Source organism: Eriocheir sinensis, chromosome 42 (genome assembly GCF_024679095.1).
Source record: "Eriocheir sinensis breed Jianghai 21 chromosome 42, ASM2467909v1, whole genome shotgun sequence".
Lineage (NCBI taxonomy): Eukaryota > Metazoa > Arthropoda > Malacostraca > Decapoda > Varunidae > Eriocheir > Eriocheir sinensis.
This window is the reverse complement of record NC_066550.1, coordinates 14,078,342-14,092,188: the sequence shown is the minus strand read 5'-3', so window position 1 is coordinate 14,092,188 and position 13,847 is coordinate 14,078,342. Positions and strand designations below refer to the sequence as shown.

Genomic DNA, 13,847 nt, shown 5'->3' with positions numbered 1-13,847 from the left:
CTCTCTCTCTCTCTCTCTCTCTCTCTCTCCCTGGGTTGCTGGAAAAACCTAAATGCTTCCCCGGAGTGGCAGTAATTTACCCCGGAGTTTTTTTTTTTTTTTAGTCGCTGCCTATTGCGCCGGTAGGCATCTTCCCGGTGGGGCCTGATGGTCGGCCCAGCCCGTTCTGGCTCTGGCGAGTGTTTATACTGGCGCCATCTTGCATTGGACCGCTGACTGATTCGGTGGCGGGGGAGCTTGTTGATGGGGGGAAGGGGGGCGTGTGGCTAACAATGTGTCCCGCCCGCGGGGGTGTGGCTGACAGTTGGGGCTGCGTCCCGCCCACGTGTGTGTGTTTAATTAATTGTGTGTTGGGGGCTCCCGTGCTCCAGTGGTAGAGTCTCCGCCTTGCGCTTCGGCGGGATGCTATAGCGTGAGTTCGAGACCTATCCCGTGCCATGGGGGTGGAAAGGTGGGCTCTTTCCGACACCCTCAGCCCCGTTGTTGGGCCTCCTCCTCGATAGAATTGGGTATCTCTCTACCAGCCGTCTGGGGGGTTGCGTGGCATGCACCGCCTTCCTCCACTGGGGTATATCCCCAGCGAAATACCGAAAAAAAAAAAATTGCGTGGGTATAATTAGTAAGTCTCCCTAATCCGCAGCGCCGCCGGCCGGGTATACCTGCCTCACCAGGTTCACCAGGTTCACCAGGCAGAATTAGCACTGATTTTTTTTTCCAACATCAAAATCAACACAGTAATAATACGTACAGCACATGATATACTTGCCCTATTTACGCAAAGTTTTCTCAACGTCACCTCTCTCTCTCTCTCTCTCTCTCTCTCTCTCTCTCTCTCTCTCTCTCTCTCTCTCTCTCTCTCTCTCTCTCTCTCTCTCTCTCTCTCTCTTTTTCAAATGCAGCACACAACACTCCATCACAGGACTTCTCGGAAACTGTAGCCTTCACACACACACACACATGTACACACACACACATACACACACACACACGACAACAACAGACCATCATCTTCCTTCCTCCATATTGATCACTTAGGCAGAAACGCTCTCAGCTTGTGTGTGTGTGTGTGTGTGTGTGTGTGTGTGTGTGTTTACCCTGAACTCAAAATTATTCATGCGAAACTCTTGAATTAATACTTGAAAGGGATTCGCGGGAGAGAGAGTGAGAAAACTGGAGGGAAGGGAGGGAGGGAGAGAAAACAATGAGAGGGGAGAGAAGGAAAGAATTAAGGGAGGGAGAGGGAGGGAAAGTGGAGGGAAGAGGAGAAGGGAGGGAGAGAAAGGGAGGAAACAGAGGGAGAGAAAGAAGTGAAGGAAAGGAGAGAAGGGAGAGAGATTTTCTTCTCTTCCTCTCCTCCTCCTCCTCCTCCTCCTTTTTTCTGTATCTTGTTCTTTTTTTTCTTTTCCTCTCCTCCTCTTCCTATTCCTCCTCCTCCTTTTTCTGTATCTTGTTCTTTTTTTCTTTTCCTCTCCTCCTCTTCCTATTCCTCCTCCTCCTCCTCCTCCTCGATCATCTTCCTCCTCTTCCTCCACCTGTCATTTCTTATTATACTCTCTCTCTCTCTCTCTCTCTCTCTCTCTCTCTCTCTCTCTCTCTCTCTCTCTCTCTCTCTCTCTCTCTCTCTCTCTCTCATCTACTTATCTGTTCATCTATTTATCTATCTATCTATCTATCTATCTATATCTATCTGTCTATAATATTTATCACGCTATGTATGTATTGCCAGGGGTCTTACTTCACGTATTACTCCCTTATCCTATGTTACGTACCTTTGCAATAATAATAATAATAATCAATTAATCAATCTAAATAAATAAATAAATAATATCTTTTTAGTTTCCTGGTGCTACTTCCACATGTATCCTTAGCTGTATAATCACACTCTGTACTGCCTGGGGGTTGGTATGGCATGCTCCTCCCTTCTCCTTTGTTATATGCTTGCAATAATAAACTATCAATCAATCAAGCAAGCAAGCAAGCAATCAATATAAACTTTGGGCTCGTAGTCTCTCCGGGAAGGTTTGTTTACATCCGCGGCGCAACAACAACGCGGCCGGCTGCTGTCCACATGCCCCCTGAGACACCCCTGAAGAAGGCTATTATACACATGTGTGAGTATTTATAAGGGAAAACAGCGGCTATTATTGACTGTATCACTATTTCTATACGATGTTCACCTTGCACATACCCGTAGAGAAAATGGCAGAGCGAGTAGAAAGTGGCAGAGTAGAGAGTGGCAGAGAGAGTAGAGAGTGGAGTGAGTGTCTTCAAGAGGAGCAGTGGCCAACTCCATCATCGACCAGCTGCAATACTTGAAGATAAGCAGAAGCGTAGCAGGCTGGCAGCGGTGGGTCCCCAGACTGTCTGTGGTGATGACGCTTAAATCGACGACATCTACATGCATCTGGGAGCCCGTTCAGCCTGAGTTTCGTTCTGTCCACTGGTATCCTGGTATAGGGTGTAAGGTATTGGGAGTTTACTAGCGAGTCTTAGTGGTAAGTCTTCCTCTCCTTGGCTGGGAATTTCCTCATAGACTCACACATGCATACTAATGTCTGGGGTATAACATGTAATGGACCTCATGTCAGAAAAAGTGTGATAGCTCTAAAATGAGATAGCTCTATGCAACGAAACTCACTGGGTAGAGAGAGAGATAGTTTCCTCACATTTTCACACATCGTACACCAAATTAGAGCTAGCTTTAATGTGAGAAAATGAGAAAAACAACACCTACTCTTCATATGAAATTGAAATCATGTCAGAAAAAGTGTGGTAGCTCTAAAATGAGATAGCTCTACATAACGAGAATCTATGGGCCAGGGTTGGCAATGATTAAATCAAATTGATTTAATCAAATGATTAAATCATTGATTTTTTTACTAAAAAAATCATGATTTTTTTGATTTTTTTGATTTTTTTACTAAAAAGTATTCCATAAGTTAAATGATGTGCTCCAAGGATGGTAAAGTAAAACAACCTATTATTCATTTATTCCCTTCATGGTATATACCAGTAAATAAATAAATAAATTAAATAAAAAATAAATAAAATAAAATAAAATAAAAAATTAAAGTAATCCTACATTAAGTTTATTCCCTAGTTATGGTTTTTGTAAATGAAAACGAGTTTTGCAATGAAGAAAAATCCTCTCCACCCCAGAACTTGAGGCTGTTTGTGTAAAATATTTTAACCAAAAATCAGAAAATAATTTTGTCTTCAACAATCTTAAAGCCACCATGCAAGTGGTCCAGCATTAAGTGAATGAGCAGAAAACATGTATAAATGGAGGAAGTTCCTTATATATCATTATAAGAGAGAGTGCTGAAGGGCAATTTTCATTGATCCAATTCATTCCCATGTTTTCCTCCTCCATAGTTAGAACCAAACAGTAACAGAATACTACAAACAAGTATTGAACTGACTGTGCTCACACTTACACGCCCTAAACTCAAACTTAAAGTTATATATATATATATATATATATATATATATATATATAAAATCAAAAAGGGCAGAGAGAGATATTTCACACATCGCACACCAAATTAGAGCTAGCTTTAATGTGAGAAAATGAGAAAAACAACACCTACTAATCATATCTCTCACCCTCTCCAGACTAGGATGCTGAGAGGGCCGGCCAGATGGGTGGTGCGGAGGTGGATGGTCAATACCACCACCACCTTCAACACCACCACCCTGCTGGCTCCCCTACCCCCCCCTGCTGTCACGAGAGGCTGCCTGCTAATGAGACCTCCCACCCTTGACACATGTAGACTCCTGTGCTCTGTGGTGGCAACAGGAGCAGGTCAGTACATGTGTTTGTGTGTGTTAGGTTAGGGTAGGATCTCTCTCTCTCTCTCCCTCTCTCTCTCTCTCTCTCTCTCTAGGCTTCTTATAATAGTGCCGTGTGATAAATAAAATACTTCTTTTTTCTTCTTCTTCTTCTTCTTCTTCTTCTTCCTCCTCTTCTTCCTCTTCTTAATTACCAAAACAAATCAACCGCTATTTTCTCACCTACAGACAACCAAACATCAACCGAAGACTCTGCCAAACCCACCACCGAAGCAACCAAAGAAGCACCATCAACCACCACCATCACCTCCGAGAAAGAAGTCACTGCCTGCCTCAACCGCATAACCGAAACCCTGAACTGCAACCCCAAACTCAACCCAAAACACCGTCTCAGCAACCTACCAAAAATATTCAAGATCTTACTCGCGCTCGAAATCTCGCCGCAGACCATCGCAGACCAGCTTACCGAGACCCCAGACCTGCTAGACCACACCCCGAAGGCCTGGCGGGAGACCTCTAGTGTGCTGGCGGACCATGAGTTGCCCGGGCTTAAAATTCTTCAAAGTGTTGCGATGGTACCAGACATTTTATCGGTCCGCCCCGAGACCCTAAACCAGACTCTTACGACCTACAGGTTCATGAGTGTCGGCCGGCAGAGTGTGGTGAGGCATGTTGGGAGGTGAGTGGTGGTGCGTGGTGATGAGTGGAGGTGGTGGTGGTGATGATAGGTTGTTTAATAATGTGTAATGGTGATGTGAGGTCTTTTGTGGTGAATATAATAGATTGATAGATAGATAGATTGTGGAGTTTATAGTGATTTCTCTCTCTCTCTCTCTCTCTCTCTCTCTCTCTCTCTCTCTCTCTCTCTCTCTCTCTCTCTCTCTCTCTCTCTCTCTCTCTCTCTCTCTCTCTCTCTCTCTCTCTCTCTCTCTCTCTCTCCCCCCCCTCCCTCACTTTCTCTCCCTTCCTTTCCCTCCCTTCCTTCATTCTTTTCCTCCCTTCCTTCTCTCTCTCCCTTTCCTGGTCTCAATTCCTCCCTTTTCTATATCTCTCCCTCCCTTCCTCCTTCCCCCCTTCCTTCTCCCTTCCCCTTCCTCCTTTCTCTATCCCTCCCTTCCTCTCCCTCTCTCCCTACCTTCCTTCACTTTCTCTCCCTTCCTCTCCCTCTCTCCCTACCATCCTTAATGCGTTTCCTCCCTTCCTTCTCTTTCTCTCTCTCTTTCATTCCCTAATTCTCTCTCCCTTCCTTCCTCTTCTTCCCTCCCTTTCCCCCCCCCTCTCTCCTTCCCTCACTTTCTCTCCCTACCTTCCTTAATGATTTTCCTCCCTTTCATCCCCTTCCTTCCTCTTCCCTCCCTTTCTCCCTCCCTCCTTCTCTACCCCCCTCTCTCTCTCCCCTCCATCCCTTCTCTACCCCACTCTCTCTCCCCCCTCCCAGGAACCCCATGCTTTGCCTCACCAACCCGAAGAAGGTCAAGAGGAAGCTGTTGACCTTGAGTCAGATGTTCCCTCCGACAGAGTTCAAACTCCTACTCAAGAAGAATCCCAATGTGCTCACCGACCCCTTTGATGACACCATGGCCAAGATTCTCTACGTCCATGAGGTGAGGAGGAGGAGGAGGAGGAGAGATTGTGTTCCTTTCTTCCTTCCTTCTTTCCTTCTTATAATTGTTTTTTTTTATTATTTTTTATTATTATTATTATTATTATTGTGTGTGTGTGTGTGTGTGTGTGTGTGTTCAGGAGGTTAAAATACTTACACAAATTCATGTACACATATATATAATTTTGCCCTCTCTGTATGTATGTGTGTGTGTATGTGTATGTATGTATGTATGTATGTATTTGTGTGTGTGTGTATTTAAATCAAACACATCCAGTCATGTACGTATATTTATTTCCCCCTAAATGTGTGTGCGTAAAATCACCAACCCAATCCATAACCCCAAACTCATGTACGTAATTCCTCCCAACTCACCCTCATGTGCGTGTGTGTGCGTCCGCAGGTGATGGGATTGGAGCAGCCGCACATCGCCAGTTCCAGGTGTCTGAGGCAGCCGCTGGCACACCTTAGGGCGCGACACACGTTCCTGGTGCGCGCCGGCCTGTACCGAAAACCAAATTTGTTGAAAGATAAACAGAGCCATCGGCGGAACCCTTCCCTCGAGATGATCATGGACACCTCAGACAGACACTTTGCGAACAGGTGAGGGAGGAGGGGGGAAGGTGGGGGAGGGGGGGATGAGAGTCGGAAGTGTCTAAGGGCCGCTTTCACAGTCATATTGTTTGTTTTGATCGTTACCAAATGCGCCGATCGCCACTATAGTATTTCCACGTAAAACTGGCCGATGGGGTAGTGGGGGCTGCGGGGTTAGCCTGGCCCCACACCTTGCCACACACTCTCAACACCTCTCTCTTCCTCTGCAGCTGCCACTACCCCATAGGCCAGTTTCACGTGGAAAACTATAGTGTCGATTGCCGCCATTGGTAATGATTAAAACAAACAAAGTGACTGTGGAACCCGCCCTAAGAATACCGACCTTACAGTGGATTGACTGGGCCCGCGGTGTTATGGACTCACTCAGCGCGACTTTATGGCAGTTTGGATTGATTTGGCTCCCTCCTGTGGCACTGCATTGTACTGGCACTGGCCTTGGGAGTGCCTGGGGTAGTGTGCTGTGGTAGGTTAAATTGGCACTCACCTGTATGGCACTAACCCTGGCTTCTTCTTCCCCAACCATGAGTATATTGCAGTAAAGATTGATTTGGCTCCTTCCCCCGGCACTGCATTGTACTGGCACTGGCCTTGGGAGTGCCTGGGGTAGTGTGCTGTGGTAGGTTAAATTGGCACTCACCTGTATGGCACTAACCCTGGCTTCTTCCCCAACACGAGTATATGGTAGTAAAGATTGATTTGGGTCCCTCCTGTGGCACTGCATTGTACTGGCACTGGCCTTGGGAGTGCCTGGGGTAGTGTGCTGCAGTAGGTTACATTGGCACTCACCTGTATGGCACTAACCCTGGCTTCTTCTTTCCAACCACCATGATATATGGCAGTAATTGATTTTTGGCTCCCCTGGCACTGAATCATACTGGCACTGGCCTTGGGAGTGCCTGGGGTAGTGTGCTGCAGTAGGTTACATTGGCACTCACCTGTATGGCACTAACCCTGGCTTCTTCTTCCCCAACACGAGTATATTGCAGTAAAGATTGATTTGGCTCCTTCCCCTGGCACTGAATCATACTGGCACTGGCCTTGGGAGTGCCTGAAGCTAGTATGGTGTGGTAGTTTATTTATTTATTTTTTTTTTTTTGCAGCTTAAGAAACAGCTCAACTTAACCTAACTTGGCACTCCCCTGTATGGCACTAACCCTGGCACCTTCTTCCCCAGGGTGGCACGGCTGTCCACTGAGGAGTATGACGTCTTCAAGAGGATGATGGAGGAAGAAGAGGAGGAGGAGGGGGAGGGGGAAGAGGAAGAGGAGGAGGCAGAAGAAGAGGAGGAGGAGGAGAATTTGAGGAAGAGAGGTTACAAGAGATATAGGTAGGGATTTCTGGCTGCCCTCTGTGTGTGTGTGTGTGTGTGTGTGTGTGTGTGTGTGTGTGTAAAGTTGTAATTCATTCTGTAATCTTGTGTATATTAAAAAAACCTCATTGATATCTTTCTTTTTATATCACTATTACTACTACTACTACTTATTCATAGAAGGAGGAACTGAAGTCTTTATTTATTTATTTATTTATTGGCTTTTTACTTCCATTTTTGGGCCGTAGTTGTTGGTTAGGTTGGCGGAGGATAGTTAGTTTGGCTTTTTACTTCCATTTTTGGGCCAGAGTTGTTTGGTTAGGAAGGCAGGCAATTGTTCCCGACTAACATGGGCCCTAACTATGGCACTCAGTAACTCATACATAACTTATACATAACTATACTACATGTTTTACAATAATACAGAATAGTGGTAACGTGTCAATGACTTCTACTAAGCTACAGTATTATATTAGGATTAGAAAGAGGAGGAGGAGGAGGAGGAAGAGAGAAAGAGAGAATATGAGAAATGAGAAACAGGATGAGAAGAGAAAGAACTGTAGGAATAGGCAACAAAATGAAAGGCGGTGAACAGAAAGAGAAGGAGGAGGAGGAGGAGGGACACAGAGAAGGAAAGAGAGAGAGAGAGAATATGAGAAAAAAAAACATGCCTCTGTGGTGGATAGTGGAGTGTTTCCCATGTGGTATTGGTGTGCTGGATATCCCTTCACTAGTAGCCTGGTTACACACTCCCATGTCTTTCTCTGCCGCTGTGGTGGATAGTGGAGTGTTTCCCATGTGGTATTGGTGTGCTGGATATCCCTTCACTGGTAGCCTGGTAACACACTCCCATGTCTTTCTCTGGCTCTGTGGTGGATAGTGGAGTGTTTCCCATGTGGTATTGGTGTGCTGGATATCCCTTCACTGGTAGCCTGGTAACACACTCCCATGTCTTTCTCTGGCTCTGTGGTGGATAGTGGAGTGTTTCCCATGTGGTATTAGTGTGCTGGATATCCCTTCACTGGTAGCCTGGTAACATACACTTCCATGTCTTTCTCTGCCGCTGTGGTGGATAGTGGAGTGTTTCCCATGTGGTATTGGTGTGCTGGATATCCCTTCACTAGTAGCCTGGTAACACACTCCCATGTCTTTCTCTGCCTCTGTGGTGGATAGTGGAGTGTTTCCCATGTGGTATTAGTGTGCTGGATATCCCCTCCCAAGGTACAGGACTTTACATTTTTCTTCATTGAGTCGTAGCAGCCACTCTATGCTCCCTTCCTGTAGTTTGGTGAGGTCTGACTGTTGGAAATCCTCAGTCAAGGGGTTAAGAAGGCAAGGGTTGGTTTTCAGTAGAGCCATTCCGCCTCTTTAGAAGGGCCCCATCTTCACCCCTCAAGCCTCATTGCCGAGTGGGTTTCTGAGGGCCTACCCGCTGCTTCGTTGACAGCAAGCAGAGAGTGTGCCTTAGGAATAGTAATGAGCAGGGAAAAGATAATATATACACTAGGGTCAAGGCCATCTTGTTTGGGGTGACTTCTTCCTTCATCTCTACGCTGCTGGGAGAGAGAGAGAGAGAGAGAATTGGAATTAATTTTAAATATTTTGTTATTATTATTGTTATTTATTTTAATTTTTGTCTATCTACTACTACTACAACTACTACTACTACTACAACTACTACTACAACTACTACTACTACTACTTCTACTACTACTACTACTACTTCAACTATTACTTCTACTACTACTACTAATAATAATAATAATACTGACCTGTAAATTGGGTTCTAAGGTCAATTTTTTCTTCCCTGACCTTTGACCTCTGGGGGGCGGAGCTGACCTCACCTGTGGGGGGAGAGAGAGAGAGAGTTTGAGAGAGAGAGAGAGAGAGAGAGAGAGAGAGAGAGAGAGAGAGAGAGAGAGAGAGAGAGAGAGATACACACACACACACACATACACACACACACTCACTCACTCACCTCCTAACAATCCTGAATCAATGCCGACGACCTCTGCGGTGACCTTTTGACCTTGGTGCCTGGGGTCATCGTGGGCGTGTCCGTGGTCGTCGTGAGCGTGTCCGTGGTCGTCTTCTACGGTTAATTTGAACGTGGGCGGACCGAATTTTATAAGCGGTCCGAAATCGTGGGCGTTCGTACCTTTTTGTCCTTGGGAATGCCCGTGGTCATCGCCGTGGGAGTGTCCGTGGGCGTGTCCGTGGTCATCGTCGTGGGTGTGTTCGTGATCGTCTTGGGTTAATTTGAACGTGGGCGGACCAAATGTTATGAGTGGTCCAAAATTGTGATCTTTCGTACTTTTTTGTCCTTGGGAATGCCCGTGGTCATCGTCGTGGGCGTGTCCGTGGTCATCGTCGGGGGCGTGTCCGTGAACGTGTCCGTGGTCATCGTCGGGGGCGTGTCCGTGAACATGTCCGTGGTCATCGTCGTGGGCGTGTCCGTGATCGTCTTCTAGGGTTAATTTGAACGTGGGCGGACCAAATGTTATAAGTGGTCCAAAATTGTGATCTTTCGTACTTTTTTGTCCTTGGGAATGCCCGTGGTCATCGTCGTGGGCGTGTCCGTGGGAGTGTCCGTGGTCATGGTCGTGGGCGTGTTCGAACTTGATGAGGGCGGCGAGATCACGGTCAGTTTTATGCACCTCTGAGATACGTCCGTTTGGGTGGTCATCTGCGTGGGTATGGTCCTGGGTATGGTCCTGGGTGTTGGTGTCGGTATGCTGGTGTGGCTTTCCGCGGATGTGGTCGTCCCCGTGGCCATGGCTGTGGGCGTGGCCATCAATGTGGTCGTGGTCGAAGAAGTCGTCGCTGAGGTTTGGATCATCTCCGTGGATGTGAAAACTGATGAGCATATCATTGACGTGGGCGTGACCAAACTTGATGGTGTCGCCCCCGGGAACTTGATGTCTGCCTGGAGCCTGGAGTTGAGGTCGGCCTGAAGTTTGACCTCTGTGACTTTCAACTGGAGGCTTGATTTGAGGTCGGGGTGAAGTTTGACCTCTGTGACTTTCAACTGGAGGCGTGGGTGCAATTTGATCTACAAGTTGAGGCTTGATTTGATCTTGTCCTTGCATCGAGAGGTGACCTTGGAACGTGGGATGAAGCGTGACCTTGATTTTACCTTGTTGGCTTGGCGTAAGGATGGCACCGGGTGGCTGAACCTGTCTGAGTTGACCTTTCTCATGACCGTGATCGTGAGAGTGACCTGGACCGAGTGTGAGACGACCTGATGACCCGAGTTGACCTTTCTCATGACCGTGATCGTGAGTGTGACCTGGACCATGATGATCGTGAGTGTGACCTGGACCGAGTGTGGGACGACCTGGTGACCCGAGTTGACCTTTCTCATGACCGTGATCGTGAGTGTGACCTGGAGCGAGTGTGGGACGACCTGATGACCCGAGTTGACCTTTCTCATGACCGTGATCGTGAATGTGACCTGGACCGTGATGATCTTCTCCATGATGATCTCCATGTTGACCTCCAAACTGATGACCTCCATCATGATGATCTCCATGATGATGATCTCCATGATGATCTCCATGTTGACCTCCAAACTGATGATCTACTCCATGATGATGATCTCCACATTGACCTCCACACTGGTGACCTCCTCCATGATGATGATCTCCATGATGATCTCCATAATGATTGCGTGACGGATGACCTCCCTGATAACTTGTTCCACGATGACCTCCTCCAGTGCTTGACGGATGACCTCCCTGATAACTTGTTCCACGATGACCTCCTCCAGTGCTTGACGGATGACCTCCCTGATAACTTGTTCCACGATGACCTCCTCCAGTGCTTGACGGATGACCTCCCTGATAACTTGTTACACGATGACCTCCTCCAGTGCTTGACGGATGACCTCCCTGATAACTTGTTCCACGATGACCTCCTCCAGTGCTTGACGGATGACCTCCTCCTAGATGACTTGTTCCACGGTGACTTCCTGGGCGATAACTTCCATACCGATGACTTCCAACGCTGTGACCTTGACCTCTCGGGAAATCATGACCTCCAGCAGAGTGACCCCCAATAGAGTAAACCTCCCAAGAGGTACCATAATAGGACCCTTGGGAATTACCCCGGTAGCCCCGTGGGACACCCCGTTGGGCGCCCCCGATGTTGACATGTATCTGCCAGTTGTCTTGCCACGGGGGAGAGATTACCCCTGAGACTCCCTTGATGAAGAGGTGTTTGTGGAGGAAGACGGGGGAGGGGGTGGGGGTGGAGGAGGAGGAGGAGGGGAGGAGGAGGAGGAGGAAGGGGAGGGTAGAACAGGGACGCATGTTGACAGAAGAAGAGGAGGAGGAGGAAGAGAAGAAAAAGGAGGAGGAGGAGGAGGAGGAGAAAAAGGAAGAAGAATCAAAGAAACAAAGAGATAGGAAATACGACGCAAATAAAAGGAGGAAGAGGAAGAAGGAGGAGGAGGAGGAGGCGCAACTTCCGCCAATCACAGTTCCTCCCTCGCCCGATCAGCCAATCACGAGCGAGTATCCTGGAAAGGGGGGAGGGGGAGGGTGTTAATACTTGGAATGCGGAGGAGGAGGAGGAGGAGGAGAGGAGGAGGAGGAGGCTTGAGGGCAGAGAATGGGCAGATGACAGCTAGTGCAAGTTAGGAAGAGGAGGAGGAGGAGGAGAAGAGAAAGAATAAAGATGAAGAACGAGGAGCAGGAAGAGAGGAAGAGGAGAATAAGGAGGAGAAGAGGAAGAGGAGGAGGAGGAGGAGAAGAAGCGAAAGAATAAAGAGGAGGAAGAAAAAGGAAAGAACATAGAAAAGAAGGAGGAGGAGGAGGAGGAGAGAAAAGGAAGAAAAAATATAGTAAAAGAAGGAGGAGGAGGAGGAGAGAGAGAGGAACAGTGAAGTGAAAGAAGAGGAGGAGGATGAAGAAGATAAGGAGGAGGAGGAGGAGGAGGAGGGACGTACGTGCTTTGAAGGACAACCAGTAATAAAAAAAAAAAAACGAAATAAATCAATTAATCAAACTACTACTACTACTACTTCTACTACTACTACTACTACTTCTACTACTACTACTACTACTACTACTACTACTACTACTACTACTACTACTACTACTACTACCACCACCACCACCACCACCACTACTACTACTACTACTACAACTACAACAACTTCTACTACTAAACAAAGAACAAAACCAAACAGTACTCACCTATCTCTCTCTCTCTCTCTTCAAACACCATGCAGGCAGGAGCTTAAGACAGGCACGTACACCCCCCCTCACGCCCTTGATAAGACTGGCGTAAGAACTCCCTCACCCTGTATTTATAAGAGAAGGAGAGAAAGAAGGAGGAGGAGGAGGAAGCAAGGAAGGAGGGAAGAACTAGTTAATTATACGTAAGGAAAGATAGAGAGAGAGAAAGGAAGAAGAGGAGGAGGAAAAAGGGAGAGAAAGAAGAGAAGTAATGAATGAAGAGAGAAAGAAGGAAATAATAGGAAGGAAAGAGAAGGATGGAGAGAGAGAGAGAGAGAGAGAGAGAGAGAGAGAGAGAGAGAGAGAGAGAGAGAGAGAGAAGAAACAGGATTAAGAAAAAGGACATATAGGATAATAACACAACAACTTACTGTGGAATATAGGACTCGTAGGATAAGTTAATTCAGTCTCTTTAGTAGGATGCTTGTAATAGGAGGGATCGAAAGGATAGGTATTTCCCCTGCCTCTCTCTCTCTCTCTCTCTCTCTCTCTCTCTCTCTCTCTCTCGTGATAGGAAGGAAAAGGAAACGTTGGATATTAATACAACTTACTAAAGTGTAGGACTCGTAGGATTCTCGTAGGACTCGTAGAAAGGAAGGATAGGGGGAAAGGGTAGGTGATCAGTGCAACAGCTTAAGGAAACAGTAATAAATATAGGACATTCGTAGGACTCGTAGGAAAGGACACTCATTAGTAGGATGCTTGGAATAGGAGGGATAGGATAGGATACATAGGACATCAGAGTTGGGCACTTCCGATCATCAGTCCGATCGTCCGATCTGATCGGAACAGCACTTGGCGATCGGAATGCAAAGATTGCAAAGATAACCTACACCCCTTGTATGTCGGTAAGTGTGATAAATGAGATAACCTACACTCGCTTCTGATTGCTGGTCATGTTTCTCAGATTCTCTCCATTTAATGGTAGGCTATCAGAATTATGGGGTCCATGTCATTCTTGAATTTGGCCATTTTCCCATAAAATCTGCCATGCTGTCTTGTCGCCATCTTGCCTGGACAAACTACGATATCAACACTGTGTTTGTAAACATCGGGTTCCACGCATGCGCAGATCAGGATGGGATGTCTTAGGATACGTGGATGGCAGACGACACAACACCGGCTCACTTATAATCAAAACCTTATTGCTTATGTTCTTCTTGTAACTAATTTATTTATGGACCAATATCTTTTATTCAGAAAGCTATTTAATCAGGAAGGATAGGAGATTTTTTAATGATCACTATCGCTCGTTTATTATAGAATAGTAAAAATATTTCCTAGATAT

The 13,847-nt window shown here is 46.7% G+C and overlaps 2 protein-coding genes across 13 annotated transcripts in view; one reads left to right on the top strand and one right to left on the bottom strand.

The window, feature by feature from the left end:
• LOC127010123 (transcription termination factor 4, mitochondrial-like) overlaps positions 1-7,822 on the top strand; it is a 9,909-nt gene extending 2,087 nt beyond the window's left edge. The window contains exons 2-7 of one of the 2 annotated variants that reach the window (XM_050883968.1): positions 2,007-2,111; positions 3,616-3,805; positions 4,021-4,471; positions 5,231-5,396; positions 5,799-5,998; positions 7,185-7,822. In XM_050883968.1, coding sequence (XP_050739925.1) covers positions 3,622-3,805; positions 4,021-4,471; positions 5,231-5,396; positions 5,799-5,998; positions 7,185-7,341 — 1,158 coding nt within the window. In that variant the 5' untranslated portion in view covers positions 2,007-2,111; positions 3,616-3,621 and the 3' untranslated portion in view covers positions 7,342-7,822. The remainder of the gene's footprint in view (positions 1-2,006; positions 2,112-3,615; positions 3,806-4,020; positions 4,472-5,230; positions 5,397-5,798; positions 5,999-7,184) is intronic. The other variant, XM_050883967.1, reaches the window with a different exon arrangement.
• A 259-nt stretch (positions 7,823-8,081) lies between these two features.
• LOC127010121 (filaggrin-2-like) lies at positions 8,082-12,608 on the bottom strand. Of its 11 annotated transcripts, none has more exons than XM_050883961.1 (6): positions 12,518-12,608; positions 11,206-11,838; positions 9,634-11,154; positions 9,298-9,477; positions 9,092-9,163; positions 8,082-8,875 (listed from the first exon to the last, which is right to left on the bottom strand). In XM_050883961.1, the coding sequence occupies exons 2-6, from the start codon at positions 11,627-11,629 to the stop codon at positions 8,868-8,870; spliced, it is 2,205 nt and encodes a 734-aa protein (XP_050739918.1). In that variant the 5' UTR covers positions 11,630-11,838; positions 12,518-12,608; the 3' UTR covers positions 8,082-8,867. The 11 variants fall into 11 exon arrangements, with proteins under 11 accessions (XP_050739918.1, XP_050739919.1, XP_050739913.1 ...); XM_050883962.1 differs by having other exon boundaries at positions 9,853-11,154; XM_050883956.1 differs by having other exon boundaries at positions 9,298-11,103; positions 11,182-11,838.
• Positions 12,609-13,847: the final 1,239 nt, after the last annotated feature.

Excerpts from the sequence above, each read along its gene's own strand:
- LOC127010121 (XM_050883954.1), bottom strand. The coding sequence starts at position 11,629 with ATGCGTCCCTGTTCTACCCTCCCCTTCCTCCTCCTCCTCCTCCCCTCC. Across the intron at positions 11,155-11,205 it reads TGGAACAAGTTATCAGGGAG|GTCATCCGTCAAGCACTGGA; the intron begins GTCATCCGTCAA and ends GTTATCAGGGAG. Across the intron at positions 9,164-9,297 it reads TGATTCAGGATTGTTAGGAG|GTGAGGTCAGCTCCGCCCCC; the intron begins GTGAGTGAGTGA and ends CTCCCCCCACAG.